General features: G+C 34.6%; 5 protein-coding genes across 5 annotated transcripts; all 5 read left to right on the forward strand.

The window, feature by feature from the left end:
• Positions 1 to 1,439: 1,439 nt before the first annotated feature.
• LOC11425025 (receptor-like serine/threonine-protein kinase SD1-8) lies at positions 1,440 to 8,375 on the forward strand. Its single transcript, XM_003608233.4, has 7 exons — positions 1,440 to 2,765; positions 6,460 to 6,618; positions 6,723 to 6,913; positions 7,001 to 7,211; positions 7,300 to 7,537; positions 7,633 to 7,783; positions 7,880 to 8,375. The coding sequence occupies exons 1-7, from the start codon at positions 1,469 to 1,471 to the stop codon at positions 8,189 to 8,191; spliced, it is 2,559 nt and encodes an 852-aa protein (XP_003608281.1). The 5' UTR covers positions 1,440 to 1,468; the 3' UTR covers positions 8,192 to 8,375.
• A 148-nt stretch (positions 8,376 to 8,523) lies between these two features.
• On the forward strand, positions 8,524 to 10,653 carry LOC112420906 (G-type lectin S-receptor-like serine/threonine-protein kinase RKS1). The gene is made up of 3 exons (XM_024780710.2): positions 8,524 to 10,041; positions 10,129 to 10,470; positions 10,562 to 10,653. The coding sequence occupies exons 1-3, from the start codon at positions 9,066 to 9,068 to the stop codon at positions 10,651 to 10,653; spliced, it is 1,410 nt and encodes a 469-aa protein (XP_024636478.1). The 5' UTR covers positions 8,524 to 9,065.
• Positions 10,654 to 11,554: 901 nt separating this feature from the next.
• Positions 11,555 to 12,468, forward strand: LOC11432761 (receptor-like serine/threonine-protein kinase SD1-6). The gene is made up of 3 exons (XM_039832775.1): positions 11,555 to 11,643; positions 11,736 to 11,886; positions 11,984 to 12,468. The coding sequence occupies exons 1-3, from the start codon at positions 11,555 to 11,557 to the stop codon at positions 12,284 to 12,286; spliced, it is 543 nt and encodes a 180-aa protein (XP_039688709.1). The 3' UTR covers positions 12,287 to 12,468.
• Positions 12,469 to 13,687: 1,219 nt separating this feature from the next.
• On the forward strand, positions 13,688 to 18,201 carry LOC11425375 (G-type lectin S-receptor-like serine/threonine-protein kinase RKS1). The gene is made up of 7 exons (XM_003608235.4): positions 13,688 to 15,053; positions 15,144 to 15,278; positions 15,928 to 16,097; positions 16,232 to 16,442; positions 17,178 to 17,415; positions 17,501 to 17,651; positions 17,747 to 18,201. Exons 1-7 carry the CDS (start codon positions 13,688 to 13,690, stop codon positions 18,047 to 18,049), a joined length of 2,574 nt encoding a protein of 857 aa, XP_003608283.2. The 3' UTR covers positions 18,050 to 18,201.
• Positions 18,202 to 23,587: 5,386 nt separating this feature from the next.
• On the forward strand, positions 23,588 to 25,383 carry LOC112420907 (protein FAR1-RELATED SEQUENCE 5-like). Its single transcript, XM_024780712.2, has 2 exons — positions 23,588 to 23,681; positions 24,062 to 25,383. Exons 1-2 carry the CDS (start codon positions 23,588 to 23,590, stop codon positions 25,381 to 25,383), a joined length of 1,416 nt encoding a protein of 471 aa, XP_024636480.2.
• The last annotated feature ends 1,316 nt before the right edge of the window (positions 25,384 to 26,699 follow it).

Genomic DNA, 26,699 nt, shown 5'->3' on the forward strand with positions numbered 1-26,699 from the left:
GTCGAACTCGTAGGTGCTACAGACATAGCTTCCTTCAAAACGTAGGCAACCTTTTTAGTGGTCAAGAAGAACAACATCTTTTGCTGCCAACGTTTGAAGTGGCTACCCGTAAACAGAAACGGTTTGTTAAAGTCATCAGCTGAAACCGCGGTAATCTTTTCAGAACTCATCGTATCGTATTCGAAACGTCTTAAAAATGTTGTTTTTGTAATTTGAAAATATACGATGGAGCCTTTGAAACTATTACCGGGATGAGTCACGACCAGGTCGCTCTCTTTAAGACGTTTCGCGGCACTACCTGAATTGTGCAAGGTAGACTAGCAACCGCGCCGTCTCCAGGATAAAACAGCCCAGATTCTTACTGTACGATTAAAGGCTGCACTGCCAGAAATCGCTCGAGAATGACACCTCGATATGGTACTTAGACCACTCTTCCGAAACCCACAATATGGTTCTTAGATCACTCTTCCGAATCCCACAATATGGTTCTTAGACCACTCTTTCGAATCCCACAATATGGTTCTTAGACCACTCTTCCAAAGCCCACAATTTTCCGAAGCCCACAGAAAGAGGAGGAGGAAAAGAACGATTCGTTAACACAAATCGCGGGAGATGAGAAGGGGAGAAAACCAGAGAAGAGTATTCGATTCTCAGTTTTGGAGTAAAGAATACTATTCCTGAGCTCTCAATTTATAAGGAGAATTTCTACTAGAGTGTGTGATCTACCCGATGTGGGACATAAAATTTTCAATTCACACTTTACACTAGTTTCTCCATCCTTGTGTTAACATTTCAAAGGCTCCACAAACTCACTAGTATACTCCAAGTTTTTCATTATACAGTAGTGTTCCAACAAAACTTGTTTTGCAATGATCTTAAACTTTTTTGTGATGATGAATTTAGGTTATGATTAGTCTTGTATTTTTGTTATGGTCACACGACTTGGTTATGATAATGTAAAGCACACTTGTTGATTTTGATAATAGTCATAACAATGAAATACTTAGTACATCCTTCTTCTGATAGGTGGTGGTTTGATTCCTAATCTACACCTCATTCACTACAAAAGTTTTAAAAATTCAGACTAAATCTTTCAAATTTAAATTACTCAAAGGCAAAATGCACCATAAAATCACACACATTTGTGATGAAAAAATTGTAAAAACGTTCCAAATTACTCGTCTTTAAACTACTTGATGGAAGAAACATTTTGACCGACATAATTTACTTTTTTAAATTTTTTAATAAATACCCTTAAAATATCCCCCTCAATAAAATCAACACATAAATAAGTAGCTGAGTCAACTTTCTATTAGTCCGTATTTTCTTTAAAGTGTCCATTAAGTCCATATCAAAGTTAGTGAACAAATTGTCATAAACATGAAAGAAACAACCTTGTCCATACATATACATATACTCCACTAACAAAGCCTCACTATTATTTTTCCTTATTTTTTTCTAAACAAACATGAGAAGTTTCACCACATTCTTTCTCTTTTGTCTCTCCACTTCAATCACTTTCTTTTCAAAACCTTCAACTTCTGTTTCTAATACCTTAACAACATCTCAATTCCTTAGTATCAACCAAACCTTGTTCTCCCCAAAAGGAATTTTCCAACTCACTTTCTTTTCCTACAACAATTTTTCATGGTACTTAGGAATACGTTACAACATAGACCATGACAAAACAGTTGTTTGGGTTGCAAACAGAAACACCCCACTTCAAAATCCAACTGCTTTTCTCAAACTAACAAACACAGGAAACCTTATTATCATCAATGAATCCAACAAAACCATTTGGTCTTCAAATCAAACCAATCAAAATTCCACCTTAAACACAAATCCAATTCTTCAGCTTTTAGATTCTGGAAATTTGGTTGTAACAACAGAACCAAATGAAAATGATCCAACAAATTTTCTATGGCAAAGTTTTGATTACCCTACAGATACTTTGTTACCTGGTATGAAACTTGGTTGGAACTTCGACACGAACACAGAAACACACATAAATTCATGGAAACAAACAGATCAAGACCCTTCAATTGGTGATATATCTTTCAAGATGGATTATCATGGTGTTCCAGAAATTTTTCTTTGGAACAAAAATAGAAGAGTTTATAGAAGTGGACCATGGAATGGTAAAAGATTCAGTGGTGTACCAGAGATGCAACCAGTTACAGATTCAATTCAGTTCAGTTTTGTTGAGAATGAACATGAAGTTTACTATTCGTTTTCTATTGGGAAAGAATCATTGTTTTCAAGACTAAGTGTGAATTCATTAGGTGAACTTCAAAGGCTAACATGGATAAATAGTAGAAATATTTGGACAAAATTTTGGTATGCACCAAAAGACCAATGTGATAATTACAAAGAGTGTGGTCCATTTGGTGTGTGTGACACAAATGCTTCACCTGTTTGTAATTGTATTAAAGGGTTTCGACCAAAGAATCATCAAGCATGGAATTTGAGAGATGGATCTGATGGATGTTTGAGGAATAATGAGTTGGATTGTGAGAGTGATAAGTTTTTGCATATGGTGAATGTGAAGTTACCAGAGACAAGTAGTGTTTTTGTGAATAGGAGTATGAGTTTGGTTGAATGTGGTGATTTGTGTAAAAGGAATTGTTCTTGTACTGGTTATGCAAATATTGAGATTGTTGATGGTGGAATTGGTTGTGTTATGTGGCTTGATGAACTTATTGATATTAGAATTTATCCTGCTGGTGGTCAAGATCTCTTTGTCAGATTAGCAGCTTCTGATGTAGGTATGTTTGTTTATTCTTTACTTTATTTAGTTATTTTAAAATCAATGTTTGGTTTTTAGTTTTGATTTTCTATTTCATATTCATACTATATGCATTTGGCTGATTGAATTTTGATAATTTTAACATGACCCTTGGAGATGATGGTTCTTAATTTTTGGAATACTGAACATGTTAGTTATTTCAGAAGTTTGTGGAATTCACATTGATTAAAAACTTTAGTTCACAAACTTTTGAGTCACTGGAAAGAATATTCCAACTTGTGTAACATGTTGAACTGGTCTTACCTGGACTAAGCAGTACTCATTTGTTATGTAGCAAACAAACAAGAGTTATTTGTATCAGTGTCTTCTCTTTGTTCTTCTGACAAAAAAAATGATTTTGCATGAACTGATTTTAGTTAAAAGTCACATTTGGGATTTTTTTTTTTTTTTTTAAAAAGGAAATCACATTTATAGTAAAAAACTACAAACTTTAATTTCAGTATAGAATCAATTTTTGACTCTTGTGATACTTGAAACCAAACACACTAAATAAAATAAAATAAAATAACAAGTTGAGGAAAAAAGTAAACATTTTATTGAGTCACTTTAGGTGGGTGAAATGTTCAATTGAAGTAAAAAGCTTGTAATCAAAAGAAAACTGAAATTAAATAATTTACAAATATATATGACCATTGGATAATAATAGTAGTACTATTTAACACTACAACATGAATAGTTTAAGAAAATTGACAGTGTACTAAAACTAATGAGTTGGAAATTTGGTATTGTTTTGTTCCTGATGGCCGGTGGGTTTCTTTTGGAGTATTGCCATAAGACGTGAGAGAAGCCAACGTAACGCTTAACTGTGAGCATTGAATGACAACAACTCAACACTTAAATGTTTTCGGTCCCATTGCTTTCAATTTTTTCAGTTTTACCCTCTTCCATTTTTGTTACATTCAATTTAACTTAGTTTTGCCAACCGGTGTGTGTTCTAAAAGCAGGGCCATTTCTACGAATCTAGAGGCCTGACTCTGTAAGTGAAAAGAGACCCATAATAAAATAAAAAAAAATATATTTTTTAAAAGAACAATGCTCTGTTTAAATTTTTTAAAAGATAAATACAAAGTGCCGTATATATGCAATACACCCAAATGTGGAAATCACTACCATATACATAGGAACCTCAAACCACCCTCTCAACAAAGCACCCACCCAACACCAAAAGCGAGATGACTCAATTCTAATAGGTCTAAAACAAGACAACTGAAGAGGAAAATGAAATCAAATCAGGGAAGAAGAAAAGAAAAGTCTGATAGAGTGATGATAGTGAAACGCGTGGTTTCAAAGAGAAAGAGAATAAAGAATGTTTTTTAGTGGGGTAGTACTTAGTAGTACTACTGAACTATAATTTTTTTTTTTGCCTGAGATCCATACCTTGGAGAGGCTCAGCTCCATTGAGCTCTTTGTCCACCCCAAGATCCAGCTATGTCTAAAAGCATTGTTTAAGAATTTCATTAAAAGAAGTCTAGTTTAAAACTACAAGTTGTTATTTTGTTAATGAAATAATATATTACTACTATTGATTAGTAATTTAATCTATATTCTAAAGACACTCGTTATTGTAGTAATTTTTTCAAAAAAAAAATGAAACGTTAAAGTGACAAAATTCTCGTTGATAAAAAAGAATTCATAGTAAATTTTAAGGTACTTAAAATAAAAAGTTTTGATTGTTTGGTCAAATTAAAGTTGGAAAATGCTAACAAGTGTTCTTAGGATACTTAAAAAGTTTAAAGAAGAAATTTTGTTTTGGGATTGATGCATTCAACACATTGAAACTTGAAAAGTAATTTTTTCTACATAAATCTTACCAATTATTTCTATTTTAGAATCCTTAACTTAGGGCACTTGTTAGCAAAAGTTTTAAGGTCCTTCAAGTCTATAACACCTATTTTTAAAGTCTATCCAAATTTAAAGTCTATTCAAGAAGGAGTTTTGATTATGGCTTGTGAGGTGATGGTTCCTTTCAATGGATCATAACAAATGCTCTGATACTATTTTAAAAATCGTTGTTGTCTTAACACAACTCCATAAAATTGATTTGTGAGATGGAAATTACCCTATTTATAAATAAATTGTCAGATCATCTCCGATATGATGTGATTTTAACACTCAAGAGTCATGAACCACCACCTTAGATGAACAACCATCCAAACGTTAAATAAGGTTGAGTAGAAAGCATGAAAGCAACTACTACACTCGCATATCCAGCTGTTTATTGACGGAAAAAACATGTGCATAAACTGCATGTCTTGATTCGTTGCGTCAGTTATTTGGGATCAAATTATAAGAATTTTAATAAAGTTCTGTGGGGTCCATTATAAGGGTCATGTTGTCGTGGATTGCAATCCAGGACGGTGCTATGGACCTTCAAAATTTAAATTTTCTTCACACGACTTGGTGGGTTGTAGGCCAACCTTATTGACTTCTACGGCTCTAAATTTCCTTTAATTTTTACACCTTACATTTGCCATGGCGCAATTAATGCATAATACAATGATGATGTTAATGTTTATCTGCTCTATTTCATGTTTCTAACAAGAAAGATTTTGCATTTCTTTTTGTCTGCAATCACTTTGTTTACCTTAAAAAATTAAGTAATGGAGTTCTATAAAGTTGTAATGCTTATTACATGCACGGTTTCATTCATATGTTTAAATAATAATGGGACTAGTTGTTATATTACTTTACTTTATTTTATAAATGCATGATCGAAATTTTGTTGAAGTCACATCATATCATAAACAAGGATGAGTCTCGAGAAATTTTAATATGGTCACGTGATCAAATAAAAAATGTTTGGTCACACACACAATTTTTTTTTTTAGAGTAATGATATTTGAACAACCTTTTGATGACAACTTTTGTGACAGCCTATCTTTTCTCTCTTCTTATTGGTCAAAAACAATAGAGGGAGAAAAAGGAAGAGAGAGAATAAGAAGATAATGTGAGTATGAGAGAGAAGGTTGTACAAAAGTTGTCATAAATAAAATGGATGTACAAATATCATTTCTCATTTTTTAATAGTAAAGAGAAAATTGATAAAAATAATGAATATTTTAAGGACCATATTTTTATATGTGTGTCCAAACATTATTGATTTGGTCTTGCGACCATGCAACAATATAATCTGTATTTGAATTTGACAAAATTGGTATAGATCCCTATGTGATGATTAGATTAAAATGGAGCCACCCACCTTCTGTGGTGGGACCCAAATGGAGAATTTTTTATCTACTTTGGTAAAGTTGCATGTCTTCTTCTCCTTCGGGAGAGAATCCATTAAATTTCATATACAAACAAAATCATTCTTCCCTTTTTTCTAATTACCCTTTTAGCGACTGATTATTTATTTCTAACAGAGACATGATTAAAGTATAAAAATTGGTCTGATTTTACAAGTACATAAAAGGAAAAGTGGGTGTTACCTCCTCTAAGTTCTTGAGCAAAATCATACTTGCTACTTTGGCACATGATACCCATTGTTGCATTGTACTTCATCAAAATAATAATAATAGCACTTTTTATTATTGAGCTTATTGGTTTCTTTTTAAATTGGCATGCCTTTATGTACTAGCACAATTTAATGCTAAAAAAACTAAATTAAATGGAAAGTGGATATTATTCTCAACTACAAAAACTATTTCTCTCAGGTGATGATGGGGTAGGAGGAAGTTCTGATCACAAGATTGCTAGGGCTATAGGCATTATGGTTGGTGGTGCAACTATTATATTTTTGGTATTAGGAACATGTTACTTGTGGAGGAAGAAAAAATTGCAATGTCTATTGAAAGGGAAGAGGGAGAAAAGAGGTAATGTACAAGTAATTAATGTCCTACATATATGAATGTACATTTATACATGCATGAACTACATGTAGAATGATGAAATGTTTTGCTTGTTGTCTTTAAAGCAGGTTCATTGGAAAGAAGTCAAGATTTGCTTATGACTGAGGGGGTGTATACAAGTAATAGAGAACAGACAAGTGAAAAGAACATGGATGACCTTGAATTGCCATTCTTTGATTTTAATACCATTACAATGGCTACTAACAATTTCTCTGAAGAAAATAAACTTGGACAAGGAGGCTTTGGTATTGTTTATAAAGTATGTTTTTGTATCTGTAACCACAATAAATCCTAATATTCACATATGGTCCATTAAATATAACATGATTAAGTATGCTTACATCAGGGTAGGTTGATTGAAGGTCAGGAGATTGCAGTGAAGAGATTATCAAAAAATTCCGGTCAAGGCGTTGATGAATTCAAGAATGAGGTCAGGTTGATTGTCAAGCTTCAACATCGAAATCTTGTTCGGTTACTTGGTTGCAGCTTTCAGATGGATGAGAAGATGCTAGTGTATGAGTACATGGAAAATAGAAGCCTTGATGCCATTTTATTTGGTTAGTTTGATTTCAACATTTACATATTCATGTTTTATTTTCAAATGCTTGGCTTTAATTAATGTCCAAACAAATGGTTGTTATTTAGACAAAGCTAAAAGATTTTCGCTAGATTGGCAAACACGCTTCAACATTATAAGCGGAATAGCTAGAGGACTTCTGTATCTTCACCAAGATTCTAGATTTAGGATCATCCATAGAGATCTTAAGGCAAGCAACATTCTACTTGATGGAGAGATGAATCCAAAGATATCAGACTTCGGGATGGCAAGAATATTTGGCACGGATCAGACAGAGGCAAATACAGTTAGAGTTGTTGGAACATAGTAAGTACCTAAGGAGCACTCTACCACTCCAAAAGAGTCGAACTTAATAATCATCTAATCATGTTACAATCTATGAACAATTTTTCTACGTGCAGTGGCTATATGTCTCCAGAGTATGCTATGGATGGAATCTTCTCAGTGAAATCTGATGTTTTCAGTTTTGGTGTTCTTGTGATGGAAATCATAAGTGGAAAAAAGAACCGAGGTTTCTATTCTGCAAACAAAGAATTAAATCTTCTTGGTCATGTATGTGGAAGAGTTGCTTTATTAGTTTAAATTTGTAAACTGAGTATCATATCATATTCTACTTGCTAACAAATACTTGATTTTCCTTTTTTATAGAGTTGGAAGTTGTGGAATGAAGGAAATGCTTTGGAGCTGATTGACTCTTCTATTGTTAATTCATATTCACCAGCTGAGGTTTTTAGATGCATACAAGTTGGGCTATTATGCGTACAAGAGCGAGCAGAAGATAGGCCAACAATGTCTTCAGTGGTGTTGATGTTGAGTAGTGAAACAGCAACAATAGCCCAGCCTAAAAACCCTGGGTTTTGCCTAGGAAGCAATCCTGTGGAAACTGATTCATCCTCAAGTAAACAAGATGAATCTTGCACTGTGAACCAAGTTACTGTCACAATGGTAGATGGTAGATAGTGGAAGGCAGGGTCAATGAACTTGTGATTCATAGGATAGGATTGGTAGTGATATTTGCTTACATAGAAAAGCAATTTACTTGGCTTTCAATTTTTATTTTTTTTTGGGTAAAATTTAAAGGAAAAAGTATTGATTCATTACAAACCCAAAAGGTGGCTTAATATAATTTTTTTTATATATCAAATTGTAATTTTTATCTTTATCTTTCATATATGTAATACCGATTAAGTCTCCATGTTGAACAAGCCGAAAACATCACAAACATAATCAATCTGTAATTCCGGCAGCATGGATATTAGGAAATAGCTTCTAATGAGGAATGTGATGGATTATGGAAGGAGCAGTAGAGCGCAAAATATGCCGCCTTTGGCCGACACAATGAACCAAAAAAGAAATTAGAAACATTTCCCACGGTTTTGGCCGCCACAAAGTGTGCTTGTGTACTTCGTGCCTTTATTTTTCTTTTACTTTATCATTTTAAGTTCATACGTCATAACTGTGCGTTTGTAACTTTAAATCTATCAACTAATAACCCTCTTAAGAATCTAGCTTAAATCCTAGATTGATATGTCGAGTTCATTTGTTGAAGTGAAACATTTTCAGGACAACAAGTGCATTTCTAAGCCTAATTATGTATGTGACTATCTTGTGTCTCGAAAGTCAAAATGCTTTGAAATATATTCCTAGCCAGCTACATGTACGGAAAGAAGTCATTCTGCATGCACTGGAATATTCTTCACTTCCTAGTCAGCAGTGTTCATGATTTATTGTGTGGAAAATATAATAAAGCAGCCATCCAAACTATGTGTTGTTGAAGAGTAAAATTTTTCAGTTGGAGTATTTCTATTTTCTTCTTTTCATAAAGAGGAACTTAATGGACTCTGCTAAAGCTCATCTCTACCTTGTCACAACCCAAAATCATAAACACAAGTTGTTATTATTACATAATACTAATAATTGGCTACTTAATTATTTGATTCTACTCCTTCTTGCCTTTTCTTTTTGTTCCTGTTCTTCTGATATCATATCTTCTGATACACGCATAAGAGATGGTGAGATTCTTATATCTAAATCTAAAACATTTGCTCTTGGATTCTTCACTCCAGGAAAGTCCACCTCTCGCTACGTTGGAATCTGGTACAACAATTTGCCAATCCAAACTGTTGTTTGGGTTGCAAATAGAGATACTCCAATCAATGACACTTCTGGAATTCTATCAATCGATCGAAATGGAAATCTAGTTCTCAACCACAACCTTAGCAACATTCCCATTTGGTCTACCGCTGTTTCACTACTGCAGTCACAGATAAATAGCACCAACGTTATAGCTCAACTATCGGATATAGGAAACCTTGTTTTGATGCTAAAAAGCTCCAAAACTGTCATATGGGAAAGTTTTGATCATCCTACAGATACCTTGCTTCCATATCTCAAGGTTGGTTTTGATAGAAAAACTAATCAAAGCTGGTTTCTCCAATCATGGAAGACAGATGATGACCCTGGAAAAGGCGCATTCACATTGAAATTCAGCAGCATTGGAAAACCTCAGTTGTTTATGTACAACCATGATCTTCCTTGGTGGCGTGGTGGACACTGGAACGGAGAATTATTTGTAGGTATACCTAATATGAAACGAGATATGACCACTTTTAATGTTTCTTTGGTTGAAGATGACAACTATGTAGCACTTACGTATAACATGTTCGATAAGTCTGTCATTACTAGAATAGCGGTTCAGCAATCTGGTTTCTTTCAAACATTCATGTGGGACAGTCAAAAGAGCCAATGGAACCGGTACTGGTCTGAACCAACAGACCAATGTGATAACTATGGAACCTGTGGATCAAACAGTAATTGTGACCTTTTTAACTTTGAAGACTTTAAGTGCACTTGTTTACTTGGTTTTGAAGCAAAAATTTCCACGTGATTGGTATGAGATAGAGATGGGTCGGGAGGGTGTGTAAGGAAGAAAGGTGTATCGGTTTGTGGGAATGGAGAAGGGTTTGTCAAAGTTGTGAGCTTGAAAGTTCCCGATACATCTGTGGCGGTTGCTAAAGGTGGTTTGAGTTTGGAAGAATGTGAGAAAGAATGCTTGAGAAACTGCTCTTGTACTGCCTATGCAGTTGCTGATGTGAGGAATGGTGGAAGTGGTTGTTTGGCATGGCATGGGGATTTAATGGACGTTCAGAAACTTAGCGATCAAGGCCAGGATTTATTTTTACGCGTCAATGCAATTGAACTAGGAAGTTTCTATAGTTCAATTGTCCTCCTCCTTTCATGTATGTATTGCATGTGGGAGGAAAAAAGAAAGGGTATGTGATATTTAGGGATGACATCCCTTGTTCCTTATAATTCATTATTTTTTTGCAGTCTGTTATGCAAAATGTGTCCTATTAGTTTCAAAATTTATAATCGAAGATTTTTTGAGAGCTAAATGGAAATTTAACCTTCAAAATGTGTAAATTGATTAAAATCCTACCTCATTCCTTCTGTAACTTCAGATAAAATGCTGCATCAATCAAACCAATATTCGTCTGGAGAGATTGGTGCTCAAAGCTACACACATTCAAATCATCCATTCTTCAGCTTTAGAACAATTATAACAGCTACAACAAATTTTAGTCATGAGAATAAGCTTGGACAAGGTGGATTTGGCTCTGTCTATAAGGTAATTAAGTGCAACTCTACATTGAGCTACTGATTCAAGAAGTGAAAACATCCTTCATCTCTTTATATTCATTTCAATTACATTATATTAATGGCTGCAAAAATAGTGATATTGAAGTGATAAAAATTTCAGGGTTGCTTGGTTAGTGGAAAAGAGATTGCAGTGAAAAGATTGTCCAGAGATTCAGGTCAAGGCAAAGAAGAGTTTAAAAATGAAGTTAAACTTTTAGTCAAACTTCAACACAGAAATCTAGTGAGGTTGCTTGGTTGTTGTTTTGAAAAAGAAGAAAGGATGCTAGTTTATGAATACTTACCAAACAAAAGCCTAGACTTCTTTATATTCAGTAAGCATCTTTCTAGCTCAGTCATTGTATCTCTAGCCTGAATGATTTTTTTTATTTAGCCTATGCTTCATGTCGGGCGTTTTCTATGGAGTCTCCATGCCCGTCCGGCATGCAGCAACAATTCATAGCTTAAACTGTTTGCCAATATATTCAATTTTTGTAAACTTAAACTGTTCAACTCAGATCAAAATCAAAGGTCATCATTGGATTGGGTTAAGCGTTTTGAAATTATTTGTGTGATTGCTCGAGGCTGAAATTATTTGGGTTAAGCGTTTTATATCTTCACCAAGATTCAAGGCTGAAAATAATTCATAGAGATCTAAAAGCCAGCAATGTTCTCCTTGATGCTGAAATGAATCCCAAAATCTCAGATTTTGGTATGGCTAGAATATTTGGAGAAGATGAAATTCAAGCAAGAACAAAAAGAGTGGTCGGAACATAGTATGTCTCAAACACTTATAATCACGAAATTATACAGATGGATATGTATTTTTATGATACTCTTAACAATTTTGTATAATGTATAATTGCAGTGAATATATGTCACCAGAATATGCAATGGAAGGACGATATTCAACAAAATCTGATGTCTTCAGTTATGGTGTCATACTACTAGAGATTATTGCTGGCCAAAGAAACACATATTGTGAAACAGGAAGAGAATCACCAAATTTAATTGGACATGTAAGTTATAAAAAAGAAAAGAGATAACCTAAAAATCGGTCAACAATTTAATGGTGCATGATGTACTTTAGAAAATTTTTTGTTGTGCATTTTGTAGGCGTGGACACTGTGGACAGAAGGAAGGGCCTTGGATATGGTTGATCAAGCACTAAACCATTCTTATCCTTTTGCTATAGTTCTGAGATGCATTCAAATTGGACTCTTGTGTGTGCAAGAAAATGCAATTATTAGACCGTCAGTGTTAGAAGTTGTTTTCATGCTAGCCAATGAAACACCTCTTCGCGAACCAAAAAAACCAGCATTTTTATTCAATGGCAGCGATGACTTACATGAGTCATTAACTTCAGGAGAAGGATCTTCAATAAATGAATTAACCGAGACTACTATTAGTGCTCGCTGAAAGCTACCTTAATTGAATATGTAATTTTTTGGTTCATACTTTTCTATCAGAATTAAGTTTATAGACGTTTCAATAGGTTCTTAAGAAACAAGTATGTGTAGTCACTTTGCGGTAATGTAAAATGAATAATTTAAGCATGTGTCCGTTTCAATAAGCTTATCAGTTGGAATTGGTCTTTGACACAATGCTTTAGCAGTTGTTTTGATGAATTTAAGGCAACTCATATAATCCAATTACCAAAATGAAACTTATATAAATTTAATTAGTTAATATATTTCTATACGAGATTTTGTGTTTGATACTATGAAAATCTGCATTGCTAGATCAACTAGGGTAAAATTGAAATGAAAAAGTTTATGTTCGTTGGAACAATTGTTCAATAAAAGTTGGAATGGCAATATTTGTCTTGAATGCCACACAATTGAGTTTTACATTCATGCATACTGCGTCTAAAAACGATTTACACTGTCAGCACATCACAACCAATCATGTGTGTAATTTTTAAAGTGGTTATGATAAAAGTCAAATGTTTCTATGATTATAACCACTATGATTGATTGATAGTGTAAACAATTTTTACATTGGAGGTGTATAAGAATCAATTAAATTCCACGTATTTATTCACATAATGAGATAAATAGTTTGTGAATTTTAAGCATCTATTATTTGCATGGCAGTAAATTAATTTCATCAATAGGCAACATGAGGTTTTTTTTTTTTTGAAGAAACTAAAATAACAACATTTTTAACTTCTACAATTTATAGTTATAGTGCATCTTTAAATTGCGGTGAGTTTAATAAAATAAGTAAGCCACCTTAATTTTGTAAAAACTACATTTTGGAGCTACTACAAAACGGTGTCACCGTGAACTGTAATTTTAACAAATCCACCGTGATACAAAACATGCACTTACACATATTCAATATTTACATCAAAATCAAAGTCCTACAATTTCCTTATTTGTCATCATGGTATAAGGACTTCAATTTGCAAGAAATTTTTATCATTTCTTAGGGGTAATTATAAGAATCCATGACCGATTGAGGTGTATTTCTAAGCCAAATTACGTATGGGTCTCTCTTGTGTCTTTAAAGTCAAAAACTTTTAATCTATTCCTAGCCAGGTGCATGTATAAAATCATTTATTTATCATACTTTATCCACTAAATATACTTCACTTCCTAGGTAGCTGTTTATTTTCCACTTTCCTTAGGAATCAGTGTCCTTGTTCCATTGGTGAAAAAAAAAAAAGTAAAGCAGCCATCCAAAGACAAGACATAATTGATGTGTCCAAATTCTAATTCATATTGACTATGTGTTTTGAAGAGTACAATTTATGTCAGTTGGAGTATTTCACTTTTCTCTTCATAAAATGCAAGAGGGGTCTGAAAGAGTAACACAATGGACTCTGCTAAAAATATTTTCTACTTTGTCACAGCCAAAAATCATAAACACAAGTTAATAATACATAATAGTTGGTTCCTTATAAACTCTTTGATTCTACTCCTTCCGACCTTCTCCTTTTGCTCTTGTTCTACTGATATCATATCTACTGACAAACCAATAAGAGATGGTGAGCTTCTTGTTTCCAAATCCAAAACTTTTGCTCTTGGATTCTTCACTCCAGCAAAATCCACATCTCGCTATGTTGGTATTTGGTACAACAATTTGCCAATCCAAACTGTTGTTTGGGTTGCAAATAGAAATAGTCCAATCAACGATACTTCTGGAATTCTATCAATCGATCCAAATGAAAATCTAGTACTCAACCACAACCGTAGCACCATTCCCATTTGGTCTACCGATGTTTCATTACCACAATCACAAAGAAATAGCACCAGGGTTATAGCTCAATTATCGGATGTAGCAAACCTTGTTCTGATGATAAACAACACCAAAACTGTATTATGGGAAAGCTTTGATCATCCAACAGACACCTTGCTTCCATATCTAAAGATTGGGTTTAATAGAAAAACTAATCAAAGCTGGTTCCTTCAATCCTGGAAGACAGATGATGACCCTGGAAATGGTGCATTCACAGTGAAATTCAACAGCATTGTCAAACCTCAGTTGTTTATGTACAACCATGATTTTCCATGGTGGCGTGGTGGACATTGGAACGGAGCAATCTTAGTAGGTGCACCTAATATGAAACGAGATATGGCGATTTTGAATGTTTCTTTTGTGGAAGATGATGATAACTATGTAGCAATCTCATATAACATGTTTGATAAGTCTGTCATAGCTAGGATAGTTGTTCAGCAATCTGGTTTCTTTCAAATATTCACTTGGAACAATCAAAAAAGTCAATGGAACAGGTTCTGGTCTGAACCAACAAACCAATGTGATAACTATGGAACCTGTGGATCAAACAGTAACTGTGACCCTTTGAACTTTGAGGACTTTAAGTGTACTTGTCTACCAGGTTTTGAACCAAAATTTCCACGTGATTGGTATGAGAGAAGAGATGGGTCAGGAGGGTGTGTAAGGAAGAAAGGCGCATCTATTTGTCGGAATGGAGAAGGGTTTATCAAAGTTGCAAGCTTGAAAGTTCCTGATATATCTGTGGCAGTTACTAAAGGTGGTCTGAGTTTGGAAGAATGCGAGGAAGAATGCTTGAGAAACTGCTCTTGTACTTCCTATGCAGTTGCTGATGTGAGTAATGGTGGAAGTGGCTGTTTGGCATGGTATGGGGATTTAATGGACATTCAAAAACTTAGTGATCAAGGCCAAGATTTATTTGTACGTGTCGATGCAGTTGAACTAGGTAAGGTATTTCCCCACTTTTTTTTTCCTTTCTTAGTTTGACATCACTTTGGTGGAATTGAAATTCCTTGGACTTTTTTCTTCTTATCAGCCAAAGCCAATAACCACAAAAGAAGCAAAGGAGTCCTAGGTCAAAAGAGGATTTCTGCAATTCTGGTTGCTTCTACAGTTGCGATTGTCCTCCTCCTCTCCTTTGTGTTTTGCAGGTGGAAGAAAACAAGAAACGGTATGTGATTCAATTTTAAGGATAATATCCTCTGTTCTTTATATTTCATTATTATTTGCAACGTTTCTTACAAAAGTTGTCCTATTAGTTTTTTGTATCAGTTGTTACAGTAAGTCGATTCTGTCAGTATTAGTTGGTCACTTAGGAGTTATTTACTCAATTAGTTGCTGCTATTGAACACAATACACTATCATTTTCAATCAAATTCAGTATGGTATCACATGACTATTCTAATTTAAGACTTTCTTTTTGTGGTGTTCAACTATTACATGGACTGTGTGCAATATGGTTTACCTTAGTTATGAAAGCAATGTAAGTTTCCTTCAAGAGTTTTCCATTTAAAACAAAGCCACTGCTTTATTCACCTAATGTTACAATACTCTAATAATTCCTCCTCTATCCATGTATTCTCCTATTTATGCATGATACTTTCTAACCAATCAATTAACTAACTAACTTTTCTAACTAAATCCCCTCTATATCCTAACATAATGTCTTAGTTTTGATTGAATATTCTTATTATTGATAACATTACACTAGTGACACTAGCTAAATGTATAATCAATTTTTTCTTAGAGCCAAAAAGAAATATACCTATCAAAATTTGCAAGTTGATTGAAATCTTACCTCGTGCCATTTGTAACTTCAGATAAAATGATGCGGCAATTTAACCAAGATTCCTCTGAAGAAGAGAATGGTGCTCAAAGCAACACACATCCAAATCTTCCCTTTTTCAGCTTTAAAACGATTATAACAGCTACAAGAGATTTTAGTCATCAGAATAAGCTTGGACAAGGTGGATTTGGCTCTGTCTATAAGGTAAGTGAAACTCTACATTGAGATACTCATGCAAAAAGTGACAATATCCTTAGCCTCTTTATATTCATTTCAATCGCATTATTAAAAAATGGTGCAAAAATAATGAAATGGGATTTAAGAGAGAAATATTTCAGGGTTGCTTGGTTAATGGACAAGAGATAGCAGTGAAAAGATTGTCGAAAAATTCAGGTCAAGGAAAAGAAGAGTTTAAAACTGAAGTTAAACTTTTAGTTAAACTCCAACACAGAAATCTAGTGAGGTTGCTAGGTTGTTGCTTTGAAAAGGAAGAAAGGATGCTGGTTTATGAATACTTACCAAACAAAAGCCTAGATTTCTTTATATTTGGTATCTCTCTCTCTCTAACTATTTCTCTATCCTGAGTAAACATGGAACAAAGAAGCTTTTCTCATCATTCAGTTACAAATTTTGAATAATCCATTTTCATAGATCTCCTTATCAAAACTCTTTGGAGTCAGCTTCTACCTTTCATCATCTCAAATGCCTTTAACTTAAGAACATATGCTAAATTTAGCCTATAGAACATCAGTTCAATTTTTTAAAGAATGTAATTTGTGGCACATTTACAGGTTAACACTAGTTTTATAAGCAATTTCCTCCCCGTGTGTTGCACGGGTGTTAAAACTAGTATGTGGCACATTTACAGGTTAAACCTATTTCTATTCTCTCAAAAATATATATTAGGAATTTAGGCCTTCAACAATTAGCATCATCAAACTGAAAGCTTTTCACTAAGTTGACCATTGGCCTATTTATATCTATGTATACATGTTTTAAAATGAAGACAAGAAATTCACAGATGTTTCTATACCTCTTGTCAGTTTCCTAAATTCTATATTTTGATAGTTTCATGGTTAAGTGGAAATAATGGCTTCCTGATATATACAAAATGCAAATAAAATAAAATAAAATTTTATTTTTCTTTATTATTGCACATTTTGATAAATTTATATGAATTTAAGCTCAATATGAAATAATGTTTCCCTTCTTCAAAACAAAAAAAAAAAACTGAATGTTTCCTAATATGTTCAATTTCGGGAAACTTCACTGTTACCCCCTCAGATCAAAACCAAAGGTCATCATTGGATTGGGGAAAGCGTTTTGAAATTATTTGTGGGATTGCTCGAGGTGTTTTATATCTTCATCAAGATTCAAGGCTGAAAATAATTCATAGAGATCTAAAAGCCAGCAACGTTCTCCTCGATGCTGCAATGAATCCCAAAATCTCAGATTTTGGTATGGCTAGAATATTTGGAGAAGATGAAATACAAGCAAGAACAAAAAGAGTGGTTGGAACATAGTATGTGTCACACCCTTATAACCATTAAGATTATAGAGATGAATCTGTATTTTGTATGAGACTTAACTATTTTGTATAATTGCAGTGGATATATGTCACCGGAATATGCAATGGAAGGACGATATTCAACTAAATCGGATGTCTTCAGTTTTGGTGTTTTACTACTGGAGATTATTGCCGGCCAAAGAAACACACATTGTGAAACAGGAAGAGACTCCCCAAATTTAATTGGACATGTAAGTTATATAAAAAAAAATAAAAAAAAAGGTGGTAGCCTCAAAATTGGCCGAATATGATGTATTTATTTAAAGATTGTGTTGTACATTTGTAGGTGTGGACACTATGGACAGAAGGAAGAGCCTTGGATATAGTTGATCCAGAACTAAACCAGTTTTATCCCCCTTCTATAGTTATGAGATGCATTCAAATTGGACTTCTGTGTGTGCAAGAAAATGCAATTAATAGACCATCAATGTTAGAAGTTGTTTTCATGCTATGCAATGAAACACCTCTCTGCCCACCTCAAAAACCAGCATTTTTATTCAATGGCAACCAAGATTTGCAAGAATCATCAACATCAGGAGGAGGATCTTCAATAAATGAATTAACAGAAACTACCATCAGTGCTCGCTAAAAGCCACCTTAATCAAATATGTAAATTTTTGGTTCATATTTTTACATCGGAATTGAGTTTGTAGACATTTCTTTAGAGGTTTTTGAGAACAAGTATTGTTGTCACTTTGTGGTATTGTAAAATGAATAATTTGATGTATGAAAATATAAATATAAATGTTTAGGAAATGACATTGCTATACATCCAAAGTGACAGATTAAGTACTAATGCAAAAAATGTGAAAAAACAACAAATACCAAAAATGAAAAAGTCTAACCTAAGATCCTCACAAGATTTCTGTGTTAGAGTTTTGAAATCAAAACTAACCTCATTTTGAAACTCTTCTATGCCTTGTCATGAAGACTTTGACATTCTATTCAGTGCAATTGCCTTTCCGTTGGTCAATATGCCCTGAATCCGTCATCCAAAGTAAACTTCTAAGTAATTTTCCTTTTCCCTTTTTACATAACATATTATTTTCTTAGAAAATACCTTGTCTAGTGCAACAAGTTTTGAAATGTAAACATATATTTAAATTTTTCAAAATTGACTATGGTACAATACAAAATGCATTAAAACCAATGGTAAATTAAGAAGACCGGCTACCTTATAAACAGAACCAAAACCACCTTGATCATGCTTGTTAGAAATTGTAAAATTATGGAGCTAAGATCAAAGAATGGTAAATTTGAATTGCGTGCACTGTCAAATTTTTCCATATTAGGAGCGTCGTCAAAGCTACGATGAAAGGACGACTTGCGATCCCTTCTGATCCTATCATCAAACAAGGAAACAAACACATCAATAGAATCAGGAATCCTCCCACAACAGCAAGTTTGATTAGTATTTAACTTTACATTGCTTCCTTGCTTTTAGAAATCAATACACAAAAATGACCCTTATAAATAATACCAAGCAAGTACAAATGACTAAAACTGTCATAATTCCATTTTTTCCGAGAGAAACATAAGGAATTTTTATTTTTATTGCTGTGAAAGTGACTCAAAATTGGAGTTTGAAGTGTCAAATTGATGTTTGCTGGAAGTGCAAAATCGGGGCCCGAATTGGCAAAAATCGGGGCCCGATTTTGGCTGTCTTTGGGAGCAAATTGGTTCGTGAAAAATCGGCGCCCGAATGGAGGAATTCGGGGCCCAATTTTGTGTAACAATATTTTTTAGAAACGTATTTTTGGGCCAGATTTGTTACAATTTTATGAGGGTTACTTTTACTATAAATATAGACTTTGTATCAGAATAAACCTTGAGATAGACGGGGCTGAAACAAGGGTTTAGAAAGGCAACAACAAAACTAGGGTTTGTATAGAGTTTGTCTCTTGGCAACAAACACTAGGGTTTGAAGGTTGATTCACCTTGGAAAACACTATTAGGATTAAGTCTCTTAGTTACGGGAAGAGATTGGGACTTTGGGTAGAATTAAGCGGGAGACTTATTCTTGTAACTCATTGATATCTCTCTTGTGAAGTTACTCATCATTATAGTGGAACGGAGGGCTGCTCTCTCCCCCAGACTAGGTCAATTTGGACCGAACTGGGTAAACAAATTATTTTGTGTTCTCTCTTCTTTTCTCCTGCTGTTTTCTACTTTTCGTTTGTGTTTATAATTGTTTCATACACTTTGTTTGGTTGCTTGATTATTACTTGCTCCACATATCAAGTATTTTATTGGTGTGATTTTCATCGAATTCGCAACAATTGGCGTCCACCGTGGAACAAGGATCAAAGGATAACCAAGTATCCTGGGTTCGAAGTGGGATATTGAGATGTTTACCAGAGATAACAATTTTGGGTTATGGAAGGTAAATATGGAAGTTGTGTTAATACAACAAAAGTGTGAGAAAGCTTTGAAGGGTGAAGGTTTGTTACCGGTCAGACTGTCACGAGCGGAGAAGACCGAGATGGTGGACAAGGTCAGGAGTGTCATTGTCTTGTGCCTCGGGAATAAAGATTTGAGAGAAGTAGCGAAGGAACCAACCGTGGCATCGATGTAGTCAAAGTTCGAATATTTGTATATGACAAAGTCTTTGGCTCATCGGCAAGTCCTAAAGCAACAACTTTACTCATTGGTGATTTGGAGAACATTAAGTTGCGTCTTAAGGATGTGGGTGGTCTGACGGTGTAATGTTGTTTGGAGGATGAAGAAGACGATTTTTCTCACCTTGGGAATGATGCCTAGTGGAGCGGTGGTCGTCTGGAGAGACGTTAAACACTCAACATCAGCCTGGAGAGGCGGTGGTAATAATACTCATGATCAGTCTGGAGAGGCGGAGGCAACAATACTCATTATCTACCTGTTGAGGTGGAGTTTCAAGGTTGAAGACATAGTGGGATGTACCATTTGCTAGTTGAGGTAGAGTACGCTCAGTTTGAGGTGGAGTTAAACACACCGGGAATGGTACGACTATGGAGGACCTTGGATGCTATGCTCTAGTGGTGAGCAATGAATTTCTTCATGAAAACGGAAGGCATTCCAGAGATTGAAGAATGTATAGCACGGCTTGCGGGATTACCCTAAAAAAAGGCCAAGGGTGATTGAATGCAAGGTGATCTTCAAGGAAGCGGGAGATGTCTTGTGTTGAAGATGTTATGGTGAATGCTTGTGGAACTACCTAAAATTGCCAGCGTAGTTGGACTGCAAGGACCTTCGAGAAGACGGAAATCATTCCGATGGCTAAAGGGGTTAAGGTGTATACTTGTGGATTACCCTAAAAATCCAAGGGTGATTGGGCACAAGTAGATCTTCAAGGAAGCGGGAGATGTTCTGTATTGAAGAGGTTATGGTATAGTCTTGTAGAATTACTTGAAATTCCTAGTGTAGTTTGGATACAAGGATCTTCGAGAAGGCAGAAGACATTCCGATAGCTAAAGAGGTTAAGGTGTGTACTTGTGGAGCTACCTAAAATTCCTAGCGTAGTGCGAAGCAAGAGTCTTCAAAAGGACGGAAGGCATTCCGATGGTTGAAGAGGTTAGGTTGTAAACTTGTGGAGCTACTTGGTCTAGTGGGAAGCAAGGGAAAGAGCAGCATGGTGGTTGATGTTAAATTGACATCATCACTAATTTAGAGTCAAGGTGGAGATTGTTATGAAAGTGACTCAAAATTGGAGTTTGGAGTGCCAAATTGATGTTTGCTGAAGTGCAAAATTGGGGCCCGAATTCGGCGTCTTTGGGAGAAGATTGGTTCGTGAAAAATCGGCGCCCGAATGGAGGAATTCGAGGCCCGATTTTGCGTAACAATATTTTTTAGAAACATATTTTTGGGCCAGATTTGTTACAATTTTATGAGGGTTACTTTTACTATAAATATGGACTTTGTATCAGAGTAAACCTTGAGATAAAGGAAGCAACAAAACTAGGGTTTGTATAGAGTTTGTCTCTTGGCAAAAACCATTAGGGTTTGAGGGTTGATTCACCTTGGGAAACACTATTAGGATTGAGTATCTTGGTTACCGGAAGAGATTGAGACTTTGGGTAGAATTAGGCGGGAGACTTATTCTTGTAACTCATTGATATATCTTTTGTAAAGTTACTCATCATTATAGTGGAACAGAGAGCTGCTCTCTCCCCCAGACTAGGTCAATTTGGAGCGAACTGGGTAAACAAATTCTTTTGTGTTCTCTCTTCTTTTCTCCTTCTGTTTTCTACTTTTGGCTTGTGTTTATAATTGTTTCATACACTTTGTTTGATTGCTTGATCATTACTTACTCCACACATCAAATATTTTATTGGTGTGATTTTCATCGAATTGACAACATTTATTTTTTGGGGCATAAAGTGAATTTGAAACAATCAATGAAAAAATAAAAAATAAGAATTCTGACATTTTGTCACAATGTTAGATGGTAGTGAAATTTGCCTGCTAATTTACCTGGTTTTTTTTTCCCGAGTAAAATTGAAATGAAAATGAAAAAAAAAAAAATATTCATTACAGTTACAAGAAGACACCGAATACATCTTACGAAAACACGTTTAAGAGCGTCATTCAAACTTCTTACGAAAACAAATACATTGTTATGGAGTGCATCTTTACTCCATTTCACTTTGCTTAATTTACCCCATATCTAATAATGGATGTGAAAAAATAAAATCAATGGTTGTGATTAAATGATTTGGAAAAAGCAGTTCTTAAATGACAAAAAAGACTACTTGCGCTCTCTACTCTTATCAAACTCTTCTTCTTCCTTTCTCATATAGCTTTCCACCTTCCTCCCCATTATCATCAGTGGCGGAGCCAGGAAATTTATGGAGACCAGACAAAAAATTAATTGTAAATTCACATGTGACATAATATATAAACAGTCATAAATCGAAATATTTTTATTTTTTATTTTTTTTTCTAAAAAAAATCGAAATAAAAGAGGTTTATCATTTTGTCAACAAAAGTGCAATTTAAAATAGGGTTATTAATTAAAATTGACCACGTAATATACGTGAAGTCTGAAAATTGACTTGTAATTAAATAACATGTATTCTGACCATGTAATTCGAGATTTTTATTATTTATAACCTGTAATATACGCGAAGTCCAAAAAAGCAACCGAGAGATTGAATTTTTTCATGATTTCCTAGAGGCGAGTTAAGAACGTTAAAATATGGCTTTAACAAAAAAATTATAAATTTTCGACAAACGAAAAATTAATTATGAATTTTTAAAGTGTCAAAAGCTCAAAAAACAAAACAACAGAAATCTCGATCTATAAATCGAATTTTGAGCTCATTATTTGCAGAGACATCTATAAAAATACATAAAAAGGATTTGTAAAGTTTCATAGCATTTCGAATTCGTTTAAATTTATTTTGATTTTTCAACTGAAACGTGCAAAATTGAAATTTTATTCCGCGTAAGCGTATACTCACAAGCAAATTTAGTTCCCTAATTTTGTAGGCATGACTAGAACATGATAAGAACCTTCACAATAAAATTTTGTAATTTTTAAACGAGATACAAATTAATTATAAATTGTTTAAGAAATTCATAATTATGAGGGAATAAAAATTCATAATTAATTTATCCCTAGTCGAAGAAATTTAATTTTGTGTAAAACTATATTTTAACGTGTTAAAAATGTATGAAAAAATAGTGAAAAAATTCAACTTGTAGGTCACATTTTTAGACTACACATATATTATAGGGTGGTCAAAATTAAATAAGAAGAAATTCAAGTTACAATGCTAGAATATATGTTTTATATTTTATTGGGTCATTTTTCAAACATAGAGTATATTAGAGGGTAAATTTGAACAATTAACCCGTTAAGATAAGAGAGATGAACCCGTCAATAGTGTGCTAAATAAAATTCCAAGACCTATTTGCGTGTGACAATTTTCAGATTGTCCAAATTTTTCTTTTGTAAATGTGTTAATGGACTTTTTGGTTGAGTTTAATGTGCAAAAATTATGGATCGAGCCCGGGCGACCGCCCGGGGTCGCCATACGGTAGAACCGCCACTGATTATCATCGAAGCCACCTCTTCCTCCAACCGGCTCCGGTTCCATCTCTCCCTCTCTCTCGCCGCTGCACCTCTCTCTTGGTCTCCGTCAGCGTCATGAGCGAATCCCACCATCCCGCTACCAACACTAGCCAACCCATTGCCTCCGTCTCCAACCATCCCAGCGCCGCTGCCATTGTTTTTGATCACGGTAATATAGTTTGACATCTCTGTTTGATTATTTGACATCTCTTTACGTGATAATGTTTTACTGTGTTGATGAAAAATTAGGGTATTACGTGATGTTTAACTTAAGTCACCATCTGTATAAATTTATCTACCTTTTTCACTTACGTGATAGTTTATGGTCACCATTTTATAACTTTATCTACCTTGTTTAATGTAAGTCTAAGTTCTTATGTCACCATCTGTCCCCAATGCTTTTTTAACAGTAATAGATAGCTTTATGGTCAACAAATTCTTATGTAGTCTAAGTTCTTCAAGTATATTGATCTGAAAATTGCTTCATGTAAGTTTATGCCTGCAATTATCGGTTATGGTGACCTTAATTGTAAATTTTGGTTTTTTCAGATTGTGTCGATAAATTGGTGAACAACATTCATGAACAGAATGTGCAACACGGACAAGGAAGTATTGCCAACAATGTACCTCACTTGGAAATGAAGTTTGATTCTGAGTCGGCGGCTTATGAATTTTATAATGAGTACAGTAAAAGAATTGGATTTGGTATTCGTCGAGAATATGGAAATAAAACCAAAGTAGATGGAGTTTTGACTTCAAGAAGATTCACATGCTTCAAAGAGGGTGTACGAGGTGTTGACAAAAGACGTCAACCAAAAGGGGAGCCTAGAGCAGAAATTAGAACGGGATGTTTGGCGCGTATGGTTATTTCACTCGATCGGAAGATAGAGAAATATAAAGTTGTTGACTTTATAGCTGAACATAACCACGAACTTCAACATGAGCATGTTCATATGATTCGCTCTCATCGACGCATATCTGATACACAAGCATCACAAATTGTCTTGGGAGATGAATCTGGATTAAGACCAAAAGATTTGCATGAATATATAACCAAGCAAGCTGGTGGAATAAAGACAGTTGGTTTTACAAAAAAAGACCTTACGAATTACCTTGAAACCAAAAGGAAGCAGTCACCAAAGTATGGTGAGGTGGGTGCATTGATGATGTATTTCAAAAAAGAAAGTGAAAATCCCTCGTTCTATTATGACTTGCAAATGGATGTTGAAGAGCAAATAACAAATATATTTTGGGCGGATGCACAAATGATAAATGATTATGGGTATTTTGGTGATGTTATCACTTTTGACACCACATACAAGACAAATAAGGGTTATCGGCCGTTGGGAGTATTTGTTGGACTAAATAATCACAGGCAAACAATCATTTTTGGGGCAGCATTGTTATATGACGAAACAATCCCTTCTTTCAAGTGGTTATTTGAAACATTTCTCAAGGCAATGGGTGGTAAAAAGCCAAAAACCATGATGACGGATCAAGATGCCGCGATGGCTAAGGCTATTTCTTTAGTTATGCCAGAAACATTTCATGGATTGTGCACTTGGCATATAAGACAGAACGCTTTACGACATGTGAACCACTTGTATCAAAAGATTTCACGATTCGGTTTGGATTTTGAAGCATGCATAGATCTACATGAAGATGAGGGTGACTTTTTGAATGCTTGGAATTCTTTACTTGTTGAGCATAATATATTGGAAGGGTCGTGGTTGCATACAATTTTTCAATTGAAGGAGAAATGGGCATGGACATATGTCCGGAAAACATTCACTGCAGGTATGAGATCTACTCAATTAAGTGAGAGCTTTAATGCTGATTTTAAGAGTCATGGCCTTGCAACATGTTGCTAACAACTTTTACAGTTTTCGGCCAAGACCTTAATTCAAAACCAGAATCATTATATGACAGAGATGTTGTTTAGTATGATATTATAAATTGCGGTGTTTTTATAACTTATGAGTTAACAGTGTTATCGGAACTGCAGTTCTTTTACAAATGTTTTACAACCAACGCTATGTTAGCTGGTGTCTGTATGTGGTGCTGCTATTTTCGATTTTGGTTGTTTTGCAGTTAGGGGTAGCTGCTACCGTGCTGTTTTGTAGTGGCATTTTGCTGTTCTGTTGTTTCTGTTCAGCTGCAACGTAATATTTATCACCTGCACAACGTGTTGCTATTAGCGGATACTGTGATTTCGTCATTGTAATTAAAAATTCTTTAACGAACACATGATGCATGATTTTGTTAAGTGGTCTATTATAAAATAGCCTAATAAACTTGCTAATAGCTTATACAACCAACGCTGCGACTTCACTCCACAAAATAATATTTGCCACAACATAATATTTTCGATCACAATTTCTAACTAATGTGTCCCGTGTACAAATTAAGAATATTTTTCTGTTAGGGATATTTTGCTCACAGTTTCACATCGAGGATTCTTTATATACACTCACATTCCATAAATTAAGAATATTTTATATACATCCAGAATATGTTGATAGCCTAATTAAGAATATTTGATCACAGTTTCACATCCAGGATTCTTTATATACATTCATATTCCATAAATTCTGCTCTTAAGAATATTTTGCTGTGAAGGAAAAGAAATACATTCACAAGGAATGCCACTAGAAATCATGAAAAGGATTTGTATCAAATTGTGCACCCGTCTTCATTCCTTCATTCTCCTATTTGTACAATCAAGAAGAATATTTTCTGTTAGGCAATTTCTCCTATTTTTACTGACGACAGCACCTGTAAAAGTGGTTTTCTCCTATTCCTTTATTCTCCTATTTCTATTTGATGTTTCTATACAAAGAAAACAAAACGAAGGTACACTTTGCAGAGAACAAAGCCATAATTCATGAAATGAAGCAACTCGATTCTACTTAAACATTTTTTTTATGGTATGAATTCCTTCAAGAAAATGAAGCAACTCTTAAACATTTGTAAGGTTTCATAAATGGCGGTTTGAAGCGGCGGTGGCGGTGAAGAGAAAAGTTTGATTGACGATGATTTAGGTGAGGTGATGTGGAGTATAAGGGGGAGAGTGCGCCAGACAAGGGAGGGAGAGGTGGGCGGCGGCGGCGATGGGAGGGAGAGAGGTGTTATCTGAGATGAGAAGGAAGAAGGAGTTTGTACGCGCGTAGTATTGTTCTCATAGCAG

Source organism: Medicago truncatula, chromosome 4 (genome assembly GCF_003473485.1).
Source record: "Medicago truncatula cultivar Jemalong A17 chromosome 4, MtrunA17r5.0-ANR, whole genome shotgun sequence".
In the NCBI taxonomy this organism is placed as follows: Eukaryota; Viridiplantae; Streptophyta; class Magnoliopsida; order Fabales; family Fabaceae; genus Medicago; species Medicago truncatula.